The 27,199-nt window shown below is 31.6% G+C and overlaps 1 protein-coding gene across 2 annotated transcripts in view; it reads left to right on the top strand.

The window, feature by feature from the left end:
- NYAP2 (neuronal tyrosine-phosphorylated phosphoinositide-3-kinase adaptor 2) overlaps positions 1-25,981 on the top strand; it is a 322,006-nt gene extending 296,025 nt beyond the window's left edge. For both annotated transcript variants that reach the window (XM_074298579.1, XM_074298580.1), the window contains one exon: positions 24,882-25,981. In XM_074298579.1, coding sequence (XP_074154680.1) covers positions 24,882-25,109 — 228 coding nt within the window. In that variant the 3' untranslated portion in view covers positions 25,110-25,981. The remainder of the gene's footprint in view (positions 1-24,881) is intronic.
- Positions 25,982-27,199: the final 1,218 nt, after the last annotated feature.

The raw sequence follows: 27,199 nt of genomic DNA, 5'->3' as shown, positions 1-27,199 counted from the left end.
TAATCTCCTAATTAATGAAAAGTGTAAGGGAGCTAATTTTTTTGGCAGGGTACTCTTTTCTCAATTCTAGCAGCTAGCTATTCTACATGGGATGTATCACCCAGCTGCCTAATACCAATCTCTCTAGTTCTATATCCTCAAATAATTCAATTAGGATTTAGTAGGATGAACATTTTCTTGTTCATACATACACATATACACGTGCACATACACACACACACACACACACACACACACACACACACACACATACAAAAACACACTCTTTATACTCAGTTACTCCATGGATCTCAGAGTAATGATTCAATTCTATCTATCCCTCCCTTGGGGAGGGAAATGGTGGTTATGGTGGGCAGTGACTTTAGTTTGATTTCTAATTAAATCATTGAGAATCTGTCTGAATTTTGGCAAAGCTTTACTTTCCTGAAATAGTTCTCTTGTTTTATAAATAAGTGTAACGCTGACACTAATAGCCTTAAAGTTTTTTGAGGAAACAATATCAATGGCCAAATTTATTTAGCACTTTAAACATATTATCAACTTTGATTCTCACAACAAACCTGTGATGTGTTATTATTATCCGCATTTTATAACTGAGAAAACTGGCTGAGTGGGATTCATTGATTTTCATAGGGTCACACAGATTAATATCTGAAAAAGGTGTTCTTATTTCTGTGTCTAAAATTCTATGCACTACACCAGAAATGTCAAACACTTAAGTGTGTGGCCTGATCAGATTAAAATGTATTTGGAAAATATATAATGAAATTAAATATATCTATCTATCTATAGTTCTATATGCATATATAATTTAACATGTAAATTTCTAAATTAATATGGGATTGTTATGATTTGGTGGGGCCCTTTCTATTTGATTTTCAAACAACCTTTTAGAATTAAATAGTTCAACAAGTTGTGAGTAGAGAGTTCTTGGGTACTTGGTAAGCAAGAATTATGATAAAAATCTGGGGTACAATTCATTAATTCAAAGACTTTTCTGAATTCTTTATATCATTAAGATACACACAATAATTTAATGGATAATTTAATAATCACAACACAAAAAGATAAATAGTTCAAGAAGATTTTCTTCACCACTAGAGGGAGATAAAGGAGGTATAATTTCACATGATTGCTTTTGATTTATAGTAACTGAAAGTTATTCTACAGAAGTAAATGATTAGTGCCTTATTTTCAAGTGTTACACTCATCAATTCAGGAATATTCAAATGTTTACACTTCAAGTATTGATACCATTAAAATTGTGAACTTATGTTTGTATCATGGTAGAAGATTGTCATTCTTTTTATATAGGCGGGATGTGAGACAGCATAGCTGTAGAATTAACAAGATTTGAGTTCATGTTGCTAGACACATACTGGCTGTGGAACTCAAGACAAGTTCTTTAACCCCTTATGATCCAAGGTAAATAAGTCAGTAGCCATTTTTATTGATAAAGAGCTTCCTCACTTAGAATGCCTTTTACCAAATAAAATTATCAGCCCTGATTTAAAAACAAACAAACAAACAAACAAAAAAAAAGAATAAAATTAATAGGGAAAAATAGCATGGTAAAGTGAAATGAATTCTATATATGGAGTCAAAAGGGATGTAGGCTTCAATCAGTGATATGTTGATAATAATTGACTCTCCAGAAAAACAAAACAAAACAAAAGAAAAAACAAAAACAAAACACTAATGTACAATGATTTATTTTTTTAACTTTAATGTACTTCATTAACATTATCTCCATCACTATTTAGACCATCAAAAAAATAGCAAATCAATTTGTACTGACTTTTGTGCTGCTTCCTGATTTCTGAGATGTAAAAGCTCACACTGAAAATTTAACAATTACCTCTAGAAATCAAGTACGAGCTGTCTCAGTCATGGTTTAATTCTAGCATTGATGTTTACTACTTTTATGCACTTTAACTTTGGGAACCTTTCTTTTCTGGACAAAGAGGTAGCCAAAGAAATGGTTTTAGATGACTTTTAGATGACTCTATTTTATTTTAAAATCTATGATCCCATGATCTGAATAGACCATATATAACCATATACTTAATGAATGCCTAATAAACATTCATCTTAAACTGGATCACTCTACTCCAAAATCTCTGTCTTTTATTGAATATATTCTTTTCTTTTAAGAGAGTAGCCAAAAGGCTATTCAAGGGATTATGATTAAGCTTTTATTCTAATATTTTGTTTTTATTTTAAAATAAAGGACTTTATAATAAGTCTTCCTTTATGATATGTATAGATCTTAAAGAGAATAGAGCCTCTACTTATTTACTCTCTCTCATGAACAGAACACTATGTGAATCTGTTCTGTACTATTCTCTAGAGAATGATATAAAAAATAAAGTGGATTTCATTTAGAAATCTACAAACTTAACCCCAGTACATAGGGAAAAATAAAACAATAACAAAACTTTAATTTACAGCTCTATTAAATTATTTCAAGGTTAGAGAGGACAGGTCCAACTATGAGTTAAATTTAATGAATGATGGTGTAATAGGAAGAGCACTGAACCTAGAAGGAAAAGGCTTAATTTCAAGGGTCCTGATTTTGCTACTTATGTGGCATATGCCATGTGCCTGAGTCTCAGTTTCCTTATCTGTAATAAGGATTTTAATAATCACACATTTTACCTCACAAGCTTGTTGTGAATGTAAGACAAAAGAAACACTTATAAAACATTTAGTTAAACTTATACTTTTTTTACAAATACATTTTACTCTACACATCTGGAAAGTTACAAAAAGAGAAAATAATAGAAATGTGAAATTTAATTTCTATACAGAGATATAAAGCAGTGGTAGCAACCATTTGCATTCACTAAAATGATTTTCTATAGTGTTCAAATGTGAGCCCTTTAGCAACCTTCTCCTTTCCTCTAATAGATGACAATTATGGTAACTCATGACTTAATTGGAAGAAATTTTGTACTTTAAAAGTAAATCTGACTCTTCCATTGAGGAGAATTCAGCTCTCTCACTAACTACATTATGTGATTTTTTAAAAAATATTTTCTCTGAATCTCAGTATCTTCATCTGGCAAACAAGATTACACTTGACCTGTGTCAATATACACATATATATTATAATTTATGTACACATATATGTATATATATGTATGCACATATATATATGTGAATGGATAGTTCCTTTTGCAATTGATTTTCATTTTTATCTAACATTTTATTTTTTTATAATTAGAAATATTATTATGAGATGGAGCCCATAAAATTCACAGTACACCCTTCCCCCCCACATACACATGCATACACAAAGGGTAAGTGTTCTATGTTTTCAAACACCCTTTAGATTTCTAAATCTTAGGAAATTTTAGCAGATTTAATAACAAGACATAAAAAGAACTAAGTTATTTTTTACATAGGCAAAAAAAATATATAAACTTAGGCAGAGAGGATCAGCTTGGTATGATTTGGTTCATTTGTCTTTTCATACACAGTATTAGTATCCCTTTGCTCTTCCCCTCCTTCCTTCCCACCCCAACCCCTTCCATCTAATTCTTCTAGCTTAAGTTTTTCACATTGCTGTATAAAAGATAGTTACCATCTGTTTTCTGTCTCCACTAGAAAGATAAATTAAGTAGAGGAAATTATTATAAGCTGTTGTATGAATGACTTTTATTAGTCCTTAAAAAAAAAAAGAAACAAGAAAAAATTAATTTCCTGAGTGAGATTCTAGGAGGGGTGACAGACTTAGAAAAGTTATATAGTGTGTCATCTTTGGAGGTTTTAAGAAAGAAAATGTTTATATCTTTATGTACTGTTTTTATTGGGGTTCTGCTTGAAGACTGGGATTGGGGTATTGGGGTAGTTATGGGGGTACTAGATCTCTTAGGCTTTCTTTTAGCAGGATCCTATCAAAACAAACAAAAACTTTTTAATAGGGTTGAATGGAAATATATGAAAAGATGATCAGAGCTCATGTCCTCATGTTGCCACTGAGTGGTGCTGTTGACTCAATTTAAACTCCATCCTTGGCAAGTTTTTTTCTACATTTGCAAGAAAAATCCTGTTGTGGTTCCTGGTGATTAAATGTTGAAAGAATTCATAGAGAAATATTTTTAAATAGTCTATTTTAACTTAGGCCCAGCTTTTTTAAAAGAAAATCTAAAAATAACTTTATTGAAAATACATCAAAGAACCATTTCTATAGGAAGAAAAAAACTTATTTTTTTATTATAAACATCACAAGAGTCATTTTTCTAAATACTTATAATAATCACAATATCAAACATTTATATAGCACTTACTATATGACAAACCCTGAGATAAGCACTTTAGAAATATTCTCATTTTATTCTTATCATTATCCTGGAAAGTAGGTGCTTTTATTCCATTTTATAGTTGAAGGAACTGAGGCAAACAAAGGTTGGGACTTGCTCATGGTTCTTAGATCAACTTAAATCAATTTAGATCTTTCTGATTCTAGGCCCAGGGCTATATTCATGTACCACCTAGCTTCCTAAAAAAAAGTCAATACCAAATCATGTGTTTTAATGGATGAGGATATTTTATTTTTGTTACAACATTCAGTTGATGGTGACTATACTGCAAAATAGATGTGCAACCTTTAAATAATACTGCTCACCAATATCCATCATTTAGTAGTTTCCTACTAAATGCAGTGTCATGGCACAGGAGGATAGAAAGATAAAAGGAAGCTTTTCTTTGCCCTCAAGAAAGAGTAGACTGGGAATTCATCAGGCATATGTCAAGAAAGGGATTTTTAATGGTGATGTATGAGTAATCCAGAGAAACTCACAGTAAGTTCAGGTTTTAGAGAGAGAATGAGGACTCTTGTGGGGGGAGAGATGAAAATGATTAGTTGGCCATTTTAAATTCTAGAAAATAATTACTGGAAACTACCATCTTCTATCCTCTTCTCATGAGATTATGATCTTCAGAGAAAGGATTTTTTTTTTAATCTGCTTATCAATAGCATCTATCTCAGTGCTTTACATGGAAAAGGTACCTATACATGTTTGTTGAATGAAACTGAAAATGCAACCAAATGGTTCATTCTATATATCTCAGGTCTATATCGTTCCCCCTCTCCCACCTTGTCTAAACAAATTTCTTTAATTCCTTCCACCAATGCAGAATGACAACTGGACCTAGTTACAGTTATCCAGAGCCCTGGGAAGTAAGATGACTTGTCTCCTTCATGATCTCTTTGTTCCACATACTGAAGAGGTGTATGACCCTTTTTCTCTGAAATTTCCTCCTAATACATGGTCATATAACAGCAGAGATGGGAATTGAACCCATCTCCTGATTTCTTTTTCCATTGTACCACTTAAATTTGACATTCATGTCACCATATGCTCAACTCTGTAGTTTCTTTGGACAGTGGGGTAAGGTGGGAAACATTCTAGAATGGGAAATGTAAGGAAGCTTTGTATAAACTGAATAGTATAGTGTAGTGAAAGTGGGGTTATTGTGATATTTTTTATATGGACTCCATAATGTTTCATAAAGTTCACTTCATGCACCAATATGTACTTCTTTTAAATATATAATTTAAAAGTCTGGGGCATTTAAAAATAATAATGTGTTGTCCTATTTATCTTGTAATATTTTAAAATAAACTACTCATTTTTATTCGTTAGCAAGATCTACTTTTGCTGGACTGAGGACTGGGGAGGATGAATGGGGATGATTTCTTACAGGTATTAAGATTTAAATGTATGAATTATTTGGAAGAAAATTCTCCTCTCAGGATAGAGCCTGGCTAAAAGATTCAAATTTATGATCTAGTAAAAGATGGATAGAAAGCCCGCAATCTACCCTCTAAATTACTGGAGGGTATCCTTTGCCAAGAAAATTTAAGATTCTTGAAGTATTCATTCAGTTATACCAAGATATTATAATGCACATACATACACACACACACACACATACACACACACATATATATATATATATATATATATATATACACACAAATGTGCATTGATAAAGTCTGGGCTCAAATCCTGCTGAAATAATAATTATATACCATATACATATATAAATACATACATGTAAGTATATGTACAAACCCATATACATGTTTATATATAAAACCATTGATTTATTCATTGTCCTCACTATAATTATTAAGTAGTAGGAGGAAACAAAATATGCTTCTGCTTTTGGAGTATCTGTTATTGTAAGAGACAAGGAAGAGTCATGTGGACGCCTTGTTTATAAAATCTCTCAGGAATGATTCCTTTATTTTAGTTAAAATAACACTTTCCTCTTCCTTCTTTCTCTAAGCAATATTAATTGTTCTCACTCCCTGAAATAAAAAAAAAAAAAAGGGAAATAAAGAGCTTTGTTTTGGTTTTATCTTTTAGGAATGAGGATTTAAGGGTAAGGACTAAACCATAAATTTTAAGGGTAAGAACTAAACCATAAACTCTAATCATAAAAGGTTAAAGATGAATTGAAAGAAAGAACTAAGGGGAAATAGGGGTAAGAGGAAATTTGGTTCCTTGTCATATATTTACTTTCCAGGCTTATCATCTGAATCAAGCATTTCTATAAAACCTCATCAGTAATTTGCCAGGAAATTTGATCATTATGCTTTTACTCAACAAGTGAATGACAAGATTGAATAAAAGGTTTCTAATCAAGCTTTTGTAATCATGGAGAGGGTTTCTTTGCTCCATTTCTGTCTTTCCCTCTCCTCCCCATATTGATAATCTTTGATGTTAAAGTGAAGAAATAAATACAATAATCCTAGGTCTTTCTCTCCAGTTTTTGTCAGGACCTAAACAAATAAGAAATTTAATTAAAGTTTAAACTCCCCTCATTCCCATTAAGACTTCTTCAGAGTTTTGTTATGCTTTATCATTTGTTGAATTGTCATTATCACAAAAGCAAACTTGAATATCTTTTTCAGGATATTACTTAAAACCAACTTTACCTATATGAATGTATTATTTGAAGCTTTGTGGATGAAGTATCTACTGAATTTAAGTGAAGATAAATAATTTTGAGAGAGAGCTTTCTTCTGTATAAGTAGCAAATTAAAAATATGATTTCCCCTTTCACTCGTGCAACAAAACTTTCTAATTGAATTCTCCTAGTCAGGATATAGTCAGTTGCATCTTTTGGGGTCTCACTTTTCTCCTGTCATATTTGGCCTAGGGCATTTTCTGTGCTTCTATGGGTTTGGGAAAGAAAACTAGAAACCAAAGGACACCATCTGATCTTAGCTACAAGGCTGCTAACAACTCACTCCTAAGATCTAACAACCAAACACTTTAAGCAGAAGCTGGCAAGGAAGCCAGAATGATATGGATAAGAATAATTAACAGGAAACAAAAAACAAAAAAAAATAGCTTGTGGTGTTAGGTCATATTTTGAGGCATCAGGAGAAAAGAGCTCTTATACAAAAGACCGTCAGGTTGCTTAGTGGTAGAACACTAGGCCTGAAGTCAGGATGACTTGGTTCCATGGTTCAAATGTAGCCTCAGACCCTTCCTATCTGGGCAAGTCACTTAATTCTATTTGCCTCAGTTTCCTTATCAGCCAAATGAGATAGACAAGAAAATAGCAAAATATGTCAGTTTCTCTGTCATCCAAGTTGGGTCATGGAGAATCAAACAGACAGAAACATATTCAACAATAGTATATAGAAAGGGAAAAGGAAATCTTAGTCTGTTCAGCTAACCTTGGGCTTGAGTGCTTCTTGGTCCCAGTTATAGATCTAAAGGGAGAGAGAAAAAGCCTATTGGAAGAGAACATAGCCTTATGTTCTTAAATTTCCACTAAGAAGATGCTTTCTCTCTTACGTCATTAAGAAAGAGAATCCTTCAGAACCATTTCTGTGATTGGCATTCATTTGGTATTTTTCATTTCTTTCTCTTTCCCTTTTTTTCTCCCTCCTCCCTCATTTCTCCCCTTCTAACTTTTGTTTTTTCCCTTCTTTTCCTTTCTCTCATTTTCTCTACCTCTGTCAGTCTGTCTCTCCATGTTAGCTACAAAATATGAAAAGATCTTTCAGTAAGAAATCCAGTGGCCATATGTTGAACTTATTTTAATAAGATAGTGCAATGGTGGGAAAAGGAAGCAAATGAAGCAGTTAAGAGGGTTAGGGAAGTTAGTTCTTTTGCTTTACTTAGTTCTACTTGGAACTTGAATGACTATAAGCTATTTGGTAACAATTTTCTGCCGCTCCCCTCAAACTCTCTTTATCTTTTCTTTTCCAATCTATAAAGTTCTAAATGGTTTGGAAATGGGAAAGAGGGACTAGATTAGGAGTGAATAGCAGGATCAGGTCATTGATAGAAATTCGGGGGAAGGTAGTTCAGAAGAAGGGAAAAAGACACCATTACAAATTTTCTTTTCAGGATCTGCTTGGTAAAGAAGAAGTGTAATTCATTGCTGAGTTATTTCAAGGAATTGGTGAGCAGTCTGATTCCTGGAAGGTATTGAGGGGAAAGATCATCAGATGTTCCTGTAGCAGGCCCTGGGATTATGAAAATCTCTATCAGTTTGAAAGCAGTTTGTCCTGGAACCATGTGATTTAGTCATCTGTTGACTAATTGATTATTGATAATGAAAGTGGGGGTCTTACATCTCCACAGGAAGAAGAGGAGAATGTATTGGTGAAATTAACACACACAATGAAAGGGAAATCAGAAAGCATGTAATAGAGGCTATGACTTCACAGAGTTATTTCAAGGGGAATGTTAGAATTGTGAGCTAGAATTAGAAGTCAGACTAAAAACAAAAGACTAATGGTATTTTTAAAATGAGCAAACCTGGGACAAGGCATTTCATAACTCGGGGTTTGTATTAATGGAACAATACTAATCTCTGCCCTGCCTATCCTTACAGGTTATAATAAGCATCAAGATGCACTATGTGGAAAGTGCTAAAAAAAAAAAAAAAAAAAAACCTACCAAGTAATAAAATAATTATGGCATAAATACAAATATAGAGGAGTGAAATACATAGAACAATTCATCCACATTAAAAACACCTCAACTACTTTAATAAAATTACATTCTCATTCGAGAGATTGAGAGCTCATCAAGCTTATACTAAACACAATTTTTGACAAATTTAATAAGTGAAGGCTATTAAAATGGGTCATGCTAGGCTAATCCCACTTCCTTTTTGACAATGTTACTAGATGGATAGATTGGGAATGTTGGATTTTAAGAAAACATTTAATGAAGTTTCTGATGACTTTTGTAGATAATGCAGACTAAATAATAATGTAGCAAGGTAAACTTAGAAATAATTATTAGCAAATAACCATAGGCTTGCTATTAGATTCCTAGTGAAATATTTGGAATTAAAAGGTTCAAATTTTGGTTCTGCTTCTTAACTACTTAAGTAATCCTAGGTAAATCATGAATAATAATAAGAAGAATGTGTTGGGATGAGACCAATGATTAGATTTTGGTCTAGAAGGGCAAATAAAATAGTTGCTTGCTCAAAAGAAAAAGGAATCACACATTTCCTGACTTCGTTAATGATTTTTGTATTCTTTGTATCTATGTATCAAAAGGTAAGGATGCCAGAGAGAGAACTTAGCACTAACTTGGAACTAACTTGTCAGTAACAAACAACAATACAATACAATACAATACAATAATACTAATAATATCTAGCATTTCTGTAGTACATATCTAGTATATATGCTGTACATAATGTTCTACAAAACCCTTTACTATGTATCTAATTTGATCTTCACAACAACTCTGACATATGTGCTATTATAATCCGCATTTACAGGTGGGAAAATAGAGGCTAAGAAAGATTAGCTGGCTTGTCATATAGCTAGTAGCTATCTAGGACAAGATTTAAATTCACAACTTCATGACTCCCAAGTGGAGAGTTCTATACACTAAACTAGCTAGCTGCCTCATTTAATTACTCTGGACCTCATTTTCCTCATTTATAAAAATGAATGAAGTTTGGTTCTTATTAAAGAAAAGATAATTGGATCCTTTAAAAAAAACAAAACAACAACAACAACAAAAAAAAAAAAACAATTCTTAACTCTTTAAACAAATGATGTTATAATATGTTATTCTGCTAAGAAATCCTCCATAAAGAAGAATATAAGTGAGCAAATACTTGATTTGGGAAGGAGATACTGAGAAAACTGGCAACTCAGAACAGAAAGAAAAAGTCTACTATCTTCCTGGGCCATGTGTCAGTGCCATGACAAAAGGCTTTCTGATCATTGATATAGGCATAAATTATGCTGCCAGAAAGAGTCTAGATTGTATTGCTAAAGATGATTAAGTGTTTGACGAGAAACTGAAGCCTTTAGGGGAACAGGTGGTTGTATTCATCACTGTTGCTGATATTTGTGAAAGTGTTCAGAAGAAAAAGGCAAAATTAGTAAGCAAACAGTTGTTTAAGAAGATGGAATCTGAAAGATGGAGTTTGGATTTCTGTTCTATGACTTAAAATAAGTCATGAGTGATGGGTCCTAAAGGATACCGAATGAAATATGCTCCTTGAAGGCAAGGACAGTATTTTTATTTTTATTTTTTTCTTTATATTCCTAGTTCTTAGCATAGAACCTAACAGATTGTAAAAACTTAATAAATGGGTGTTAATCATGGAGACTTGAAAATCTAATTGAAGAATTTTTAAGCTAAAAAGAAAGAAGAGTAAAAATTACTTACAAACTTACAACATATATTCCATAAAGAAGAATTTCAATGCTGGAAAAATGGTAATTAATATGCCCAGAAATTCATAAAAGGCAAAATATAAAGAATGACTCAGAATAAAATCCATTGCATCAGATTTTATCAATATGTACACAGAGTAAGGGTTAAAATTCAAGGTGAATTAATTTCTGATATGGGGAAACAAATTTGGTATCAGTGAAAAGAGCCTGGTAGGATGAGATCACTGGCTAGATTTTAGTTTTAGAAAGGCTTGCTCAAAAGATAAAGAAGTTAATTTCTTGACTTGCCTTAATGTTCTTTGTTTTCTTTCTATTTTTGCATCAAAAGGTAGAGATATAACAAAGTCTGATTTGTTCTGTAACTGATTCTGTAACTGCCTTGTCAGTAATGAAGAAGAACCAGTAGAAAATAGGAATTTTGGAGGGAAATGGCTATTTTAATTTGAAAGAGACAGTCTGAGACAGGGACAGAAAAACAAAGATAGAGCCAGAGATAATGGCCATATCTTGACATGTATTCTAGGTTTTAGGAAAACAGATTTTAGATTTCAAAGGATTAATGAAAATCATAGGTAGCAAAAATGAGCAAAAATGTTATATGTAAACGTTATCTCAGGAGAGATAAGTTTTCAAGAATACAGTTCTGAAGAAAAAACAGTCACAATGAGGATAAAAAGGGGAACTTGGCAAAAAAAAAAAAAAAAAGACCACTAATTGATGCACAGGTAATTCAATGGAGAATATTTGCACTAGAAAGATAGATGAAAGATGCAAACATGGAGTTGAATCCTAAGATGAATTAGGGGATGTAAAAAAGGATGATGGAACTATTGATGAATTTGTCACCTAGCACAAATGAAAAGCAGAAGGAATTTCAGAAGCTGTTGAAATTGTCAATCCTAGGGAATTGAAAATATTAGTAAGAATAACTGATTGCTCAGTTATTATCAAGGCACTTTAAAAGATCATGTAGAATGAAGTAGTTATGGCAAGATTAGAGAAGTATATATGCTTTCCTAATTTAAAAAAAAAAAAAAAAGGAGAGCAGAGGGAGAGACAATGGATTTTACAAACAATCAGCCAGCACAGTTGACTTCAAGTCCTGGCAATACTCTAGAATATATTGTTAAAGGGATGGTGGATAAACATATAGAAAAGGAAGTAGTGATCACAAAGAGACCAAATGGCTTCAAGAACAGGTCACACCAGTCTAATCTCATCTTCTTATTAACAAAGTTACTAGACTAGTATTTCAGGGGAGTTCTGTAGATATGTTTACCTAGATTTTAGCAAAACATTTGATAAAATCTTCTACCCTTTGCTTTTAAAAGATGGAGAGATATGGGCATAACAATAGTACAATGAGTTGGATTAGAAACTGGTTTAAGAACTGGGTTTTTATCTTTTTGTCTTTGAATAGAATATAAATTCTTTGAGGTCAGGAATTATTGTTGTTGCTATTGTTGTTGTTTTTGATGTTGCTGCTACTACTGCTGTTGTTTTCAGTGTCTTTTTGCTATGTCCCTATAATTATGAAGGCCTTACTTATTATAAATTCTCAATGTATGATTATCAGATTCTATTTCACATAAATAATAGGAATACAGAGAAAGGAAGAGAAGTAAATTAACTGAAAAAGGATTGATTGTGGGAAGCGAGGACTTAAGAAAAATAATAGTAATAATAAGAATTTACAAAGCCCTTTGAGGTTCCCAAAGAGCATTACATATGTTGATTCACTTAATTCTCACAATAACCCAAAGAGGTAGGTGCTGTTGTTGGCCCCATTTTGAAAATGAAGAAATTGTCTGTTAGGAAGTGAAATGACTTGCCCAGGGTCATTCAATTAGTAAGGATTGAGACAGGATATGAATCAGGTTTTTTTGTTTGTTTGTTTGTTTTTGTTTTGTTTTTGTTTTTTTTTACTCCAAGTCCAACACCATAAACTTTATCAAATTGCTGCCTAGAAAATAGTAAATTAGCAAGTTTTTCAGTAAAAGGAAAATTATGCTCCTTTATTCTCAGAGAAGATCAAAATACTATCACTCTGTTAGGTTAAGGGTACAGTGTGTCATATTGTAGCTGATCAGATCAATACAAATTCATAAAGCTCCACCATAAGTTAGATACAAATGTTCCAAATGAACATTTAAAGTGGAGCTCTTTCTAAATCTGGGCATCTCAAGTTTCTTTGAAGCTACCTCAGTTCTGTTTTGCTCCTAGATCACAGAGCCTTTCTTGGTGTGGGCACACCATGCTGGGAAATCCTGTGCTAGTATCTCCCATTTCTCACAATCCTCTTCTGGTCTCTATATGAGTGCTAGCTAGCCTTGAGTTCTCCATAAAGTAGACTCTTAGGTAAATGTACATTTGGCATTTGAACAACATGATCAGTCCATTGGTGTTATGCTATCTATATTGACTATTATGAGTTGGGAAGGTTCACCCAAGAAAATCTCTGAGGTGACTAGGAAACAACTTGTTCTAAAAATTATGTACAGTTGATCTGAAAGAAATTGTTTATTCATCGTTTTTCTCCCCCTTGATGACCTAAGCTTTGTCCCAACATAATGAAGCTTTCCTAGTCTGTTTTGGGAAGACACTACATCCTGGTATGATTCCAAGAAATGCATAAAAGTGAGTGCAATCAGCATTCCTCAAAATAAAACTGTTGGATTGTTGGCAACATTCTTTAGCTTTTGGGGCCAATGCTACCTTTGACTGAGTCATTCTGTTCTTACAGGGCCTTTCAAATACATTTAAAGAACAAAAAGAATTCACATACTTAACCTCAAACCTCATTAGACTTGTAAGAACTGAAAGCAATTCTTATGGTTTTCTTGAACTAGTGTTTTGGGGTATTTTTTTTTAATCTCTTTGATCCTTTTCTTTTCTGCCCACAAGGAAAGAAACTTAAGGGGATATTAGTTTCTCCAGTTTATACATGGTCAGATCTTTTAAACACTATCAAAAACAAATATTTTATAAAGTAATGAAATTTGGGGTTAATTAATGCTAATGAAAACTATTAAAATAATATGTTTAGCCTGAGCATCAAAGTTTGCAGTAATTGAATTTTATCTTGTAACACTCCTTGCTCCTTCAGGGAATGTCTCTTTAAGGCCTTTTCTTTATAAAATAAATTACTTGCTTATTTAAAAACCTGTAAATTAACTCTGAAAATTACTCAGAAATTTTTAAATACAAACAATTAGCTTAATCACATTAAAGGCATGCATTGCACCCAGTACAAGAGTCTCCATTAGTTATAATTTATATGATGGTATAAAACATGTTGTGCCTTCTTTATTCAAGGATGCAGAGTTTTTTTTTTGTTTGTTTGTTTGTTTTTGTTTTTGTTTTTGTTTTTGTTTTTGTTTTTGTTTTTAATTTTCCCTGAAGTTATTTTTAGTATACTCTGGACAAAAAAATGATTAATATTCTTCAAATGGGAGAGAAAAATGGACCTTGTTTAAAGACAGAATGTGTTGTTTTAGAGTTTTACGTAATGCCAAGCCCAGAGTTTGATTCATCAGTTCATTCTTCATTATACGTTTCAACTTTTCCATGAAATGGACTGTCAGACTGTTGTAGGTGAGAGTAGCTGAAACTTGTTACTGGTATGATTTTTCTGTATACATGGGGCACCTACAGTTTTCTGAACTCCAATATAGACTATAAAGAAGTATTTTAAGTTCTGGAAAATGAATCACAAGAATCTCAATAGCTATGTACTCCAGGACCAAGATTTCATCAAAGCTGTTGAGTCTAAATAGCTTTAAACAGCATATTGCACTGTTTGTTAATTTTTCTGTTTACAATCTCTATTTACGTATATGTGTACTCGTGCCTATGTCTGTGTCTATATAGCGTGTTTTTGTATAAATATAATCTTTGTGTCTGCTTGACCATTGCCTTTCACTAGATGACATGTGACCAAACTAATCACACTGATGGAATATATATTTTTACTTTTTTTTTTTTTCAAAGATTCTGCATGCTAACATCACATTTTGGTAAAATTTTTGGACTTAGTTGTCTTTCTGAATTATGAAAATAAACTATATTTGACTTGTTTAAAAACATCACTTTTCTAGTTCTTGAAATATCATTCTCTAAGTATCTGTTATGGGATTTATTTTGAAAGTAAGATGTTTTGGTAATTCACTTATTCTCTAGTGGTTGCTTAAAAATTAGTTCAAGCCTTTCTCTCATGTGAGACATTTCTTTCAATATTTTTCTTCTCATACCAAAGAGGAGCATCAATTAAATTCAATGCAATTCAATTAGAGTCCATGGGAACCTTGTTAGGTCGATAAAAATACTTTTCAAAGTGCTCATCAAATACAGATGGGCAATATCAATATCATTATTAGGATTATTATTCATAATTCATTAGCAAATGGATTACAAGGATAATGTTGATCAATTGCTGACTCTCACTGAATTGTTTAATTGAAGTGCTAGAGACACTTCAATTATAGAATTCTAAGGTGGAATGGACCCAATCGATTTAGGATTTTAAAACTACCCTCCATGATATACCTGATGAATAATCATTCAGGATTTATTTGAAGTACTTAAATGAGCGCAACCCAGTACCCCCCCACATGTTCCTATTTCATCCAATTATTTATATATATATATATACAAATTCTTCAAAGGCCTCACCAAGTTTATAGTTGGCATGAAGGCACTTTCTACTTGATTCCTACATATTTATAATCTCACTTAGACAATAAATAGTATCTGTTGCTGTAGTTAGCAAATTCTCCACTTCTTAAACATATAAGAGAAAAACTCTTAGTCAATTGTTTCTAATAATGACAATGAAAAATACCATATTAGCAGAAAGTAGAACCAGAAAGATGAAGTTTGGAGTGATACTAGAGAACATTCCAAACACTTTATTTTAACATATGAGAAAACTGAGGCACAGACACGAGAATTTTCCAAAGCAACATTCCTACCAAGGAACAGGATGGGGCACAAATCTTTGTGCAGTAAATATTTCTGATTTTCCTTGAATTTAAGATTATATCACCTCTATTAGTCAGATTTTAAACTTTTTCCAGCATATAATAATCTTATAATAAGAGCCCCAGTGAATGATTAATTGCTCATTTTGATGACATTCCCATTGTCTTAATACCAAGTGCTACAACACCATCTCTTTTTATTGTCCATTTCTTTTCAAAAGCATTTGTTTTAGTTCATTATAGTTGGCTTATTCAGGAATAATCCTGTGTGTGCCATAAGGGAACTTCCATAATATGATGTTTAAGACACATTTATAGTAAGTTTTTTGGAATGAAAGTACCAATTACAATCTAGGCACATCTGAAAAATAATAGTTATTTCAAGAAACTAGACTTGAATTGTCAGGTAGAATTAGTTAATTAATATAACACTAAAATAGTAGGGTTTGATTATAAGAACAGAAGTTTGTGAATATTGTATTGGGGAAAGATTTCAATTTAACTTGGAAAATTTTTCATCCTGTCCAACCCTGATAAGGAAATTAATTTCTCACTGAAAAAACCATAATAAGTGAAGAAAGTTATTTCAATGGAATCACACCCCTGAAGCCTAAATGTCAAAGATTAATCTTGAATGGAACATATATATATATATATATATATATATATATATATATATATATATATATATATATATGCATTTGGACTCCTAGCATTAACAAGGCAAATAGATGGCAAATGCCTGGCTTGAAGTCAGGAACACTTGTCTTTCCAAATTCAACTTTGGTTTCATATACAAGCTATATGACTTTAGATAAGTCACTTCACCCTGTTTCTCTCAGTTTCCTGACTGAAAAATGAACTAGAGAAAGAGATGTATCTATGTGTATGTATACACACATACATATTTATATGCATATACAAATATTATAGATAATCTGTATCTGGATGTCTGTCTGTCTGAGCATCTGTATGCATGAATGTATATGTATGTATATATGTAAATATGTGAAAGAATTAATTCTTTTGTGATTTCTCAGACATTTTATAATCAAGTCTACAGATAAATTTTACCCTAAGTACTATAAATATCTGAGTAAAATTTTATGTTGTTACAGCAACTGTAAAATTCTTATTACCTAATTACATATTCAGAGATTACAAATTAGCTGGTGGCTAATTTGTAATTTGCTTTGTATCATCTCAGACTATGACTAAATAGCATGTCTATGGGCCACCTATATATGTTTCCTAAGATGAACAATTATGACATCAGAGTTACAGAAATATAAGCCTTGAAAGAAAAATCTAATTTTGATGGTTCATGAATGATTACTATAGAATTATGTTTGGGTTATATTGTGATAATATCTTCCCATTACTGAATATGTTCATATACAGACATAACAATTTCTTTCTATATTTTAATCAGTCAACAAATTATTTAGTGAGGAAAACACTGTTTCATGCATTGCATCCTTAATTTTAATTTAGTCAGGATAAAGATGAAATACTAATATAATTATAATATAGATAATATATAGAAATATAGCATAATATAAATCTATAATAAAGATATTGAAGCAGTTTAGAAGCTGATGAGAACATTTTCTTATGCCAATATGTGCTTTTATTTTTACATTGTCACTCATGACCAGGAGTCTTCATTGACAACTGGGTAATATTTAGGAGAAAACACTAAACAGTTAAAAAACTGTTAGAGTCAAAGGGCTTGGCCTTGAATCTTTGCTTTGTCCTTTGTTACCTGTATGACCTTGGAAGAGTTACTTTACCAAGTAAACTTCAGTTTCCAAAACTGTAAAATTAAGAGAATGAAATTTCTCTGAGTTTCTCTCTCTGTTTTGATTCTATGAATTAAAAAAAAAAATAGTAAAGGAGTCTCTTTATATTTTCTATCTCAAGTACAAATTAATATTTACTATTTATATTAATAATTTCCTCCACAATTTTTAAAATAATAGCAGGTGGGGGGAATTGTAAAAATAACTTGCTGAAAGTTGTGTTAATCATTAGTCTAACCTAAAATTCAGATTTTGTGATTACCAGATTACTACCCCTTTTTTAACATGAACCAAACAATGTTAGAAGAACTTGTTAAACCATATATTTGTTTTTATTGGATATATGTGTTTGTATGTATGTATGTGCTATGTTCATATATATATATATATATATATATATATATATATATATATATATATACATATATATTGTATACTATATATTATGTATATTATATATGTATAATATACATTATAAACATAAATATATATGTGTGTGTGTGTGTATACTACTATTGATAGCATCAAATTAAATTTTATACTTTTTGTTGTTGCTCAATCATGCCCAACTCTTCACGACTCCATTTGGCAAAGATACTAGAATGTTTTGGCATTTTCTTCTCCATCTCCTTTTACAGATGAGGAAACTAAGGGAAACAGTGTTAAATGACTTCTATTGACTTCCACAGGGTCACCAACTAGTAAATGTATGAGACTGGTTTTGAACTTAGGTCTTTTTAACTGGTCTTGGAGCTCTATTCATTATACTATCTAGCTGTCCCATTTGTTATGTTAATTAGTCTCAATAGATCATATGATCATTAAATAATAGAATTAAAGCTACAAAGAACTTTAGAAATTATTTCGTCCAACATCTTCATTTTGTAGATTAAATCAAAGCTTCTTAAACTGTGGGTCATGACACAGGTATAGGTTCACAGAATGTGGGGATTATGAAAAATTTGGCAACCAAATTTGCAACGACTGAAAATTAATTCAGTATCAAATGTGTAATGAATCTGAGGTGTTTCTGGCAGTGCTTGACCATGTTGCTTTGTGCAACTCAAATTCAAGACAAGATCATATAAAAATTTCTTTGTCAAAAAGAAGTCTCAATGGAAAAAAAAAAAAAATTAAGAAGTCCTCTTATAGTTGAAGAAACCAAGGATTTAAGAGATAAAGGAAATTGCCCCAATCTCATATTTTTAGCAAGCGGCAGAAATACAATCAAACCAATAACCTTTGATTCCAAACCCAATGTCCTTTCTACTATATGTCAAGCAATTTTATAAAAATGGCTAGTCAGTCACTTGAATAACTGTTAGAACTCATATTTAAGGGACAATAGGGAAAAGAAATGATGGTGATTGGATCCACTTATAGTAGAAGGTAAGTGAGTAGTAATCTGAGATTTTCTACTTGATTTTTTTATTCCAAACAGCATATTCATTATGCTTTTGTCTATCAAAAAGCATATTGTACTGATCATAATTCATAAATGGCTTTATTTAATTTACATATAAAAATTATAGTAAAATATTTGTATATATATATATATTTATATATACATACACACACACACACACACACACACACATATATATGTACATTTTAAATCTCATACAAATTAAAAACCTAATTACACATTCTTACATACCATAATCTTGGAGATATGTTTCTCTATATATTAAAAGATCCTTGTTTAATGGATTCTATTTTTTATAAGCTTCTACTTTATTCATCCAATAAGAGAGGAAAGAAACCCAACAAGGCTAGAGGTCTTAGCTCAATAGTTTATGATTCAGGTCAAATTTATGATTTAGAAGTCCAAACAGCAAAAATCTAAAATGACTTTTGGAAGTTTGAATTTTAGAACAAAAACAGAAGGGAAAATTCTGTTGTATGATCTGGTCAGCAACTGATTTTGAAAGGAACTTGATTGGTATAATGTGAAGAAAATAGAATTCAGACAAGTCAGGGATATTGTTAGTACTCAATTTTGATATATCATTTTCAATTAAATTAAAAATTTATGAAAAAGCACTATGCAATGATATTTGTATGACTAATAAAGAATATATACATAATTTTTAAAGTTAGAATTTTTAGTCTAACTCCACTTTATCATTCCAATTTGACTCTTTTTTTTTCCTGATAACCACAGGCATGCCATGTAAAGATCTTTAAAAAAACAAAAACAAACTTTTTCTCTTTTTCCTCTTTTATTATATGTTTGCCCACATCAAAGGATTATATTGATAGTACAGAATTCCTCGTATGAAAAATTTCCCTACCAACATAGAACAGCAATTCTTCTTTAATTTAGATATGATGTGAACTGCTTGAGATAGGATTTTTCTATGATCACTTAGTATGTCAGAGGCAAGACTTAAACCTAGAAAGTCCTGTCTCCAAGATTATACCTGTATCAACTATACTACACTGCCTGCAAATACATTTTCTATTTTTGAAAATGTGTTCTAATATTAAAGGAAAAGTTAGTACGTGTACAATAAAGTAAGCACTTTGCCTGTAGATTGCCTTGGTGATGAACTATACCATGTCACAATATGATGTGCTTAGCAGTGCACCTGTTTTTATAACATATAAAATATGTCCTATGGTCTTTTAAATATATTTGCAAATTAAGAGTAATGAAATAGATGACACAACATATCATAGTAAGAAAAGCTCTGGGTTTGGACTCAGGTCCTGGGCTCAAATCAAGCTCTTTCATTCAATAGATGTATTATGACCTTGGAAAAGTTACAAGTTATTTCTTTCAGGAATTCATTTTTTTTTTCATCTATAAAAGGAGAGTCCTTGATTAGATGCATTCTAAGGATTTTTTTTTTTCTTTTTTCCTGAGGCTGGGGTTAAGTGACTTGCCCAGGGTCACACAGATAGGAAGTGTTAAGTGTCTGAGACCAGATTTGAACTCCGGTCCTCCTGAATTCAGGGCTGGTGCTCTACCCACTGCACCACCTAGCTGCCCCCTCTAAGGATCTTTCTAGTTCTAAGTTCTGTGATTTCTAAACTTAATAGCTTTGCATTCCTAGTAAAGTCATAGCCTTTCAGTACTATATTCAAGTTTCAATTCTATATTCAAGTTTTCTCAGCTTTGAAATAGGAATAAAAATTCATGCACAAAATATCGCAGAAGGTTGTAGTTGCTAATATTGCAGCATTATAAAATGTGATTTAGCATTATCTCAAGGATAACAATAAATCTGGAATAATATCATTTTCAAGCATATATTCATATTCATAAGGATAATATTTTGGAAAGACTAGCATAGGTCCATTTTCTTTGATTTGTACTGCCATCTCAACAATGTTTTTATACATAAATTTTTGGAATTATTAAAATTAAATTAATTAAACAATTAAAAAAAATAAAACCCAGTAAAAATAAAGAAGGACTCCCAATACCTTTTATCCTGGAGAATTTCTTTAGGTAACTCTTAGTCAAGGAATTGATCTTTGGAGATCTCTATGATATTCTTGAAATACAGTCTTCCAAAGTATATCTTCCAGGAGGAAACAGTAAAGGTTGAGGGAAAGGTGAGGAGAGGAGATGATATCATATATGACTCTTTTCCCCTTCAACCAATTTAACCTAAAACAATAAGGTTAGTAAACTGACAGAATGGGTATTTTAGCATGGGGATGTTTGGTATTTCAGAAGCTCTATGATGCTCTACAAAAGCATTCATCTCTGTATGTTTAGTCTTCTTATGTTGAGCTCTGCACTCAGCTAGACTAGGCCTTAGGAAGTTGATGAAGATTCTGTCTTCAAGACAATACTTTCTAGTTTGATAGTACCTTCTAGATTAAATTCCCCTAGGCCATGTTTTTTAGGAATCCAAGTTAACTAATTCACCATAATGCCTAGCAGTAAAGATTGAAAGGAAAACTTAATAAACTTTCAGTTATCTTCATCAAGTGAGGCCCACTGTAGCATCTGGGAATGTAGTTTTATCTAGCCTATAAGGTTATTGATTGGCAATAACTACTGAGTAATACTAGATGATTATCCTATTCCCTCCAAAGTAAAAGAAGAAAGTCAATAAAAGGATGTCTAATTCTATGTGACCTCTGGTGACTACTCAATATTATCCTTCTTCACAAAGTACTTCATCCCATTAGTTCTAATATATGTTTCTCCTTGTTGCCTACAAAAGCCTGCTGCTATGTTTGGCTAATTTTTGAAAGACATTTTTGAAAGACGAGGAAGAAAACAAGAATTTGTAAGATCCCTGGGTTCTTTCCTAGCCAGTGGCATAGACCACATGGATACAAGATGGCATTGCAGATGGTATCACTCCCACATATATGTGATTGAGTAGCAAGAAATAATAGTCTGGCACTGAATGGTCAACACTCAGAGGCCAATCTGTGATTGAAAATTTGTTTAATGTGGTCCACAAATCAGCCAGCCTGAGTATGCGTAATTAAAAGTTGAAATTGTAGCTTCAGAAATTTCATTGTATTTATTTTTTTAAAAAAATTGTAGAGCAAGCAGAATATATATTTAATGGGTTCATAATAATTCCAAAAGCATGAGAATGTTGACACTGTAATAATAATAACTATAATTCATATAGAATATTTTGAGCAGATTAGAAAGTAAATATTATTCCTTTTTCATAAAGAAGGAGTAAACTGAAGCTAAATAACTTTTCTATAGTGGCATAGATAGTTAATGATAGAAATGGATGATGAAACAAAGTTTTTGAACTCAGTAGAGTTCTTTCTGCTATGTTGCCTTGCCTCTATAATCAATCAACCACCAAACATTGATTTAGGGCCTCTTATATGCTAGGCATTGTGCTAGGTGCTATATATTCAAAGAAAAGATGAAATGATCCCTACTTCACAAGTCATTCTATTTTTTTTTTGTAAAGTTTTCTCCATCTGTTGTATTGTTTGTTTGCATAATATGAAGGAGAAACAGGTAAAATGTAAATATTAAAGCCAAAACAAAACCAGATATGACCTTGAATCTGTGCACCCTGTTGTACTTTCTCAATATTATATTTATATTATGATATTCTTAGGTAAGTCATATTAAACCCAACCTTCTGCAAAGTACTTATTAAAATTGAGATTTTTATGCCTGAAACTATGTCATTTTGGAGTTTCAGTAAGAAGCAAAGATGCAATTTAAACCAACATTGCCTGATGTCATTTTTGGAGTTTCAATAAATAGTAGATATATCATTTAAACCCTCACTTTCTGATGGTCCTGATATTTAAAAGAATCAATGACAGATAAAATAAAAGACACCAAAAATTAAAAAAAACAAAAACAAAAACCAAAAAAACCTGCTTAATTAGTACGAAAGAGATTCCTTTATGGAAATGAGAAATTTCTTCTATATCTGGAAAATCTCTAATTTTGTCATTCAAGCAACAAAACATCATAGCTCTTAATAATTGCACTTCATTCATTGCTGTAAGTGAAAAAAAAAAAAAAAAAACAAATTTGTGCCCAAACTGGTTATAATTCCTCCTAAACAAACCTGTTCCTCAGATTCTAACAAGAAAAAAACAACAGCAGCAACAAATTTCAACAAAAACAAAACGAAATTGCAAACTTCTATTTATGTAGTACCTTGAGGTTAAAAAACACTTTATGTGTTATATCCTTTTTTCTTTACAATGCTGTAAGATTGGTACTATTTTTACAGATGAAGAAATTAAGACAGAGAGGTTATGTGATTTTCCTGTGGTCAAACAATTATTATGTAATTGAAAGCAAGTTTCATACTTTGTTCTCCTTGACTTTGAAGTCCATGTTATAACTCCTATGTAACCTAATTGACTTGTCTGTCATAGCACTTGATGCTTCTCCATAAGTCATAAAAGTTAAAGAAGTAAATGATGATGAAAACTACTGTCTACATCAGAACCAGCAATACCTGTCTTTTTGAAATGAACTATTGAACCTGCTTTCAATTTCCAACATCTGAGAAAGATGTTTGGTACAGATAACAAGCATATAGGAATTAAATTAAATATCAAAAGATATTTATTATCATTGGGTAAGTCAAATACATCTTCTACCAATGTGGACAATACTCCATGCACAAGTGCTGTTTTTAAGTAGCGATGAACCAATTGATGAGCTGTGGCAATTCTGGTGATGGACTTCTTTGGACAAAGCTGTGCAGGTCCTCATATGACCCCTACATAGTTGATCACTGGACCTACACTCAAAATCTTACCAATTTGTTTTCTACTTAAAATCTTTATCATTCAAGATAATCCCCAAACCACAATGAGACATTAGAATAATATTTTAGCATTGGATGCCTTCTACTTCCATAATTCAGAGACTGACTTCTCTGTAGTTAGCTCCTCCATCTTATTCTCTCTCTCTGCTTTCACTCCATCTTTGGCAGAGTCCATAACATTGTTGTTATTATTGTTGTGTGTATGTATGTGCGTCCATTATTTTGCTTACAATGTTCAGTGATTATATTTTTCTAGGTAAAATTATTTTTCCTCAGCCTGTAGTTCATAATCCTCAACAAAGTGACACTATCCTACCAATCCAGGTTTATTTTATACTGTTTCCTTTGCATAGGCCTTTGATATACTCTTATCTGCTGCAAATTCTTCTCTCTATTCCCCAAATATACCCTCTACATTCTTGTCTTTATATCTTTCATCACATTCTTCCCTGTGCTGGGAATTTCCTCCTTCTCCAATTTTGAATATCTATCTATGCTTCACAATTTCTAAGGAATTTGGAAGTTATCCCCTTCAACCCTCTCTTTTTATAGAGGAGCTCATGGAGTCCCAAAGAAGTAAAGTGATATCCAATATCAGAAAGCATATGAAGTAAGATCTTTGTTAAAGATTTCATTGAACTTCAAAATTCTAAATTGATACAATATTTTTGCAACCATTCTGGATGAAAGACTAAAATAATTGACCATTATTCACCTTATTTTAAACAAGTCACAGAAATCATGCAATTCTACAAAATGCAATTTATAATGAAGAACTACTCCAGAAGAATTAAGATAATGCTCATTAAATCATATTACTAAGAAATAAGATTGTCTAGAAAAGAACAAAATCAACTATTCCATTTGAATTGAGAAAGTTTGAAAATGTGACATAAAACAGTCAGATGAATACTTTGAAAAATGTATTAGACATACATGATTCAGGTACAGTGTCATATAACATTAAAATCTTTGTTAACTGGAAGAATTACTGAGTAATTGTTATATGTTCTAATTATTTTAGATCCTTGTATAATATTCATCAATTTTATCAACTTTGCAATAGAAGGAATCTTTATTGACATTTTGAACAAAATTTCCGAACAAAAGGAAAATTCTACTCTACAGTCAGATCTTGTTTATGTTATAATCACTCTTTCTCTTTTCATAGGTGGCATGCATGCAATGGTTGCATGGAGACCATACAATGATGGAGATGATCGAGAAAAAGCGCTGCTTGTGCAAAGAAATCAAGGCAAGACAGAAAACAGAAAAGGGACTTTGCAAACAAGATAGCATGCCAATTCTACCAAGTTGGAAGAAGAATACAGGGACAAAGAAGTACAGTCCTCCACCATATTCTAAACAACAAACAGTGTTTTGGGATACTGCTATATGACAAAGTGTCCATATATGACAAAACTCCATAAGACTATTATTTCACTTGTATGAGAGGGAATGGTCAACAGGTTGGTTTCAGAGAGTGTTTGTCAACATACATCTTCTTTACTAGTAAAAAAAATGGCATCACTGCCCTTGGAAATCCATGTTAAGTTGTGCTTACTTAATATAAGTCCAAGGCATGTTAACTTTACCAACAAATTGAGATAAATGTGTTTAAGGATTTTTTTTAATCCAAAAGATATTTAAAATGTAAATATTTTACTAGTCTATTGAAAGAAAACATCTGAAATAGTACACATATATACATATATAATTTACAGAGGTATCAAGAGTTTTACTATATAATGTATTAAACAATTTATTTTCTATTTTCTATGTAATCCCCTAATTTGTTTCCTTTTCCTTGCCCACCTAAATTTGTCTTCTGTACAAAAGCATGTGACTATAAATCATTGTTCAGCAGTATAATATATGAATAAATCTGGTGCTGGAATGGTAGAAGTTAAATATCACCATATTCATTAGGCACATCTGTTACTTTTTATTTGTATTAAAACTTGACAGGAAATTAATGCAAATGTAGCACCTAATTTGGATGTCCACATCATATTAAATCCAATATCTTTTGTTACATTAGCTTTTAAGGCGTTTATTTTAAATACCCTCTTGCTTATATTAAATAATGGTAAGTCAACTCTCCAGAGATAGTTATTCAGATATACTTGGCTAACCTAGTAGAATAACTTTACTTTAGAAATGTCTGTAGGGATATACCTCCTTGCATTGTTGATTTGATTAGTGGAGACCAGGGTTCACTGTGACTATGAAAAGGGATATCAGAATTTGAAGAATTATACTGTTTTCTAAAAGGTGTTTTTTTTTTTGGTTGTTTTTTTTTTTTTTTTTTTTACCATGGCAATGTAGCCACAATTCTTGACAAATGGCAGAATGAAGGGTAGGATTATGTGTGTTTTTAATTTTTTGCCTGATGAAAAAAAAAAATTACAAAAGTCATTCAAGATTTGTTTACATTGCTTTCTGTGTGTGTGTGTGTGTGTGTGTGTGTGTGTGTTTCTCAAATTACCAACATTTAAGATTAAAGATACATTTATCCAGAATCATTCATTAATTTAAGATATTCAGGTCAGAGTTTTCTGTGCAGAATTTCCCTTTGTAACAAATTATGATACCATGACCACAACCAAAGAATTGTCACTTTTATTTTACTGTTTTGATTTGTTTTAAAAACTGGGATGGGGTTGATTCCAATTGTATATTATGGGATTTGTGTTAAGAGTTATATATCTTCCAAAAACAACTTAGTAAAAAAATGAATATTGCCACGGATAAATGAAAAGTAAATGATCACATATATTTTGTATATTTAAATGACTACGCTTCTTAAATTTGAAAGCATGAGCATTCTTTAACAATCACTTTAGTATTCTTTGGAGGAAAAGTGTGTTTTTGACATTACTGTCATATTGGCTTTCCTTTTTAAAAGATATTGACAGCAATGCTACAGTGCTGGCCAATAAAACCAAATATAATAGAATTTCATACTTTTTTGTAATCTATATTGCTAAACCTTGAGTAATGCTTTATCAGTATAGTTCCTTTCAAGCCTTTGAGATATTTTAAAGATGATTTTAATAATTTATAGCTAATGTATATTTTGATGTCCAAACTCAGAATTCTGTACAAGATAAGGAAAAAGGTAAGTGTTTGTAAATACATGTGTGATTGAATATGCAGGAAATATTTGCAAAAGCAAATTAAGAGTAAGAGGATTTTCCATAATAGAGGTGGGAGAATAAAACAATCATAATTATAGAAAGTTATGAAAAAGTCTTTAGCACTTCAAGATAATTTCTGTCCCTAAAACTCATCAACTGTTTGTTGTTTGAAATCCAACCACCACTGGCTTATAAAAATGAAAACTTTTTTGAAAAACACATTGATTTAATGAAAATGTTCATGATTTTAGCTGTTTACTATTTACTTAAGTAAATCAAACCACAGAGATCCAATCAAATCAAACTCAAAAGATGTAGTTCTCTTTTAAAGTTATATTTAGGGCCAAAT

The sequence above is a fragment of the Sminthopsis crassicaudata genome, chromosome 3 (assembly GCF_048593235.1).
Source record: "Sminthopsis crassicaudata isolate SCR6 chromosome 3, ASM4859323v1, whole genome shotgun sequence".
Classification (NCBI taxonomy): Eukaryota; Metazoa; Chordata; class Mammalia; order Dasyuromorphia; family Dasyuridae; genus Sminthopsis; species Sminthopsis crassicaudata.
The sequence above is the reverse complement of the archived record's forward strand: the minus strand, read 5'-3'. Positions and strand labels throughout refer to the sequence as shown.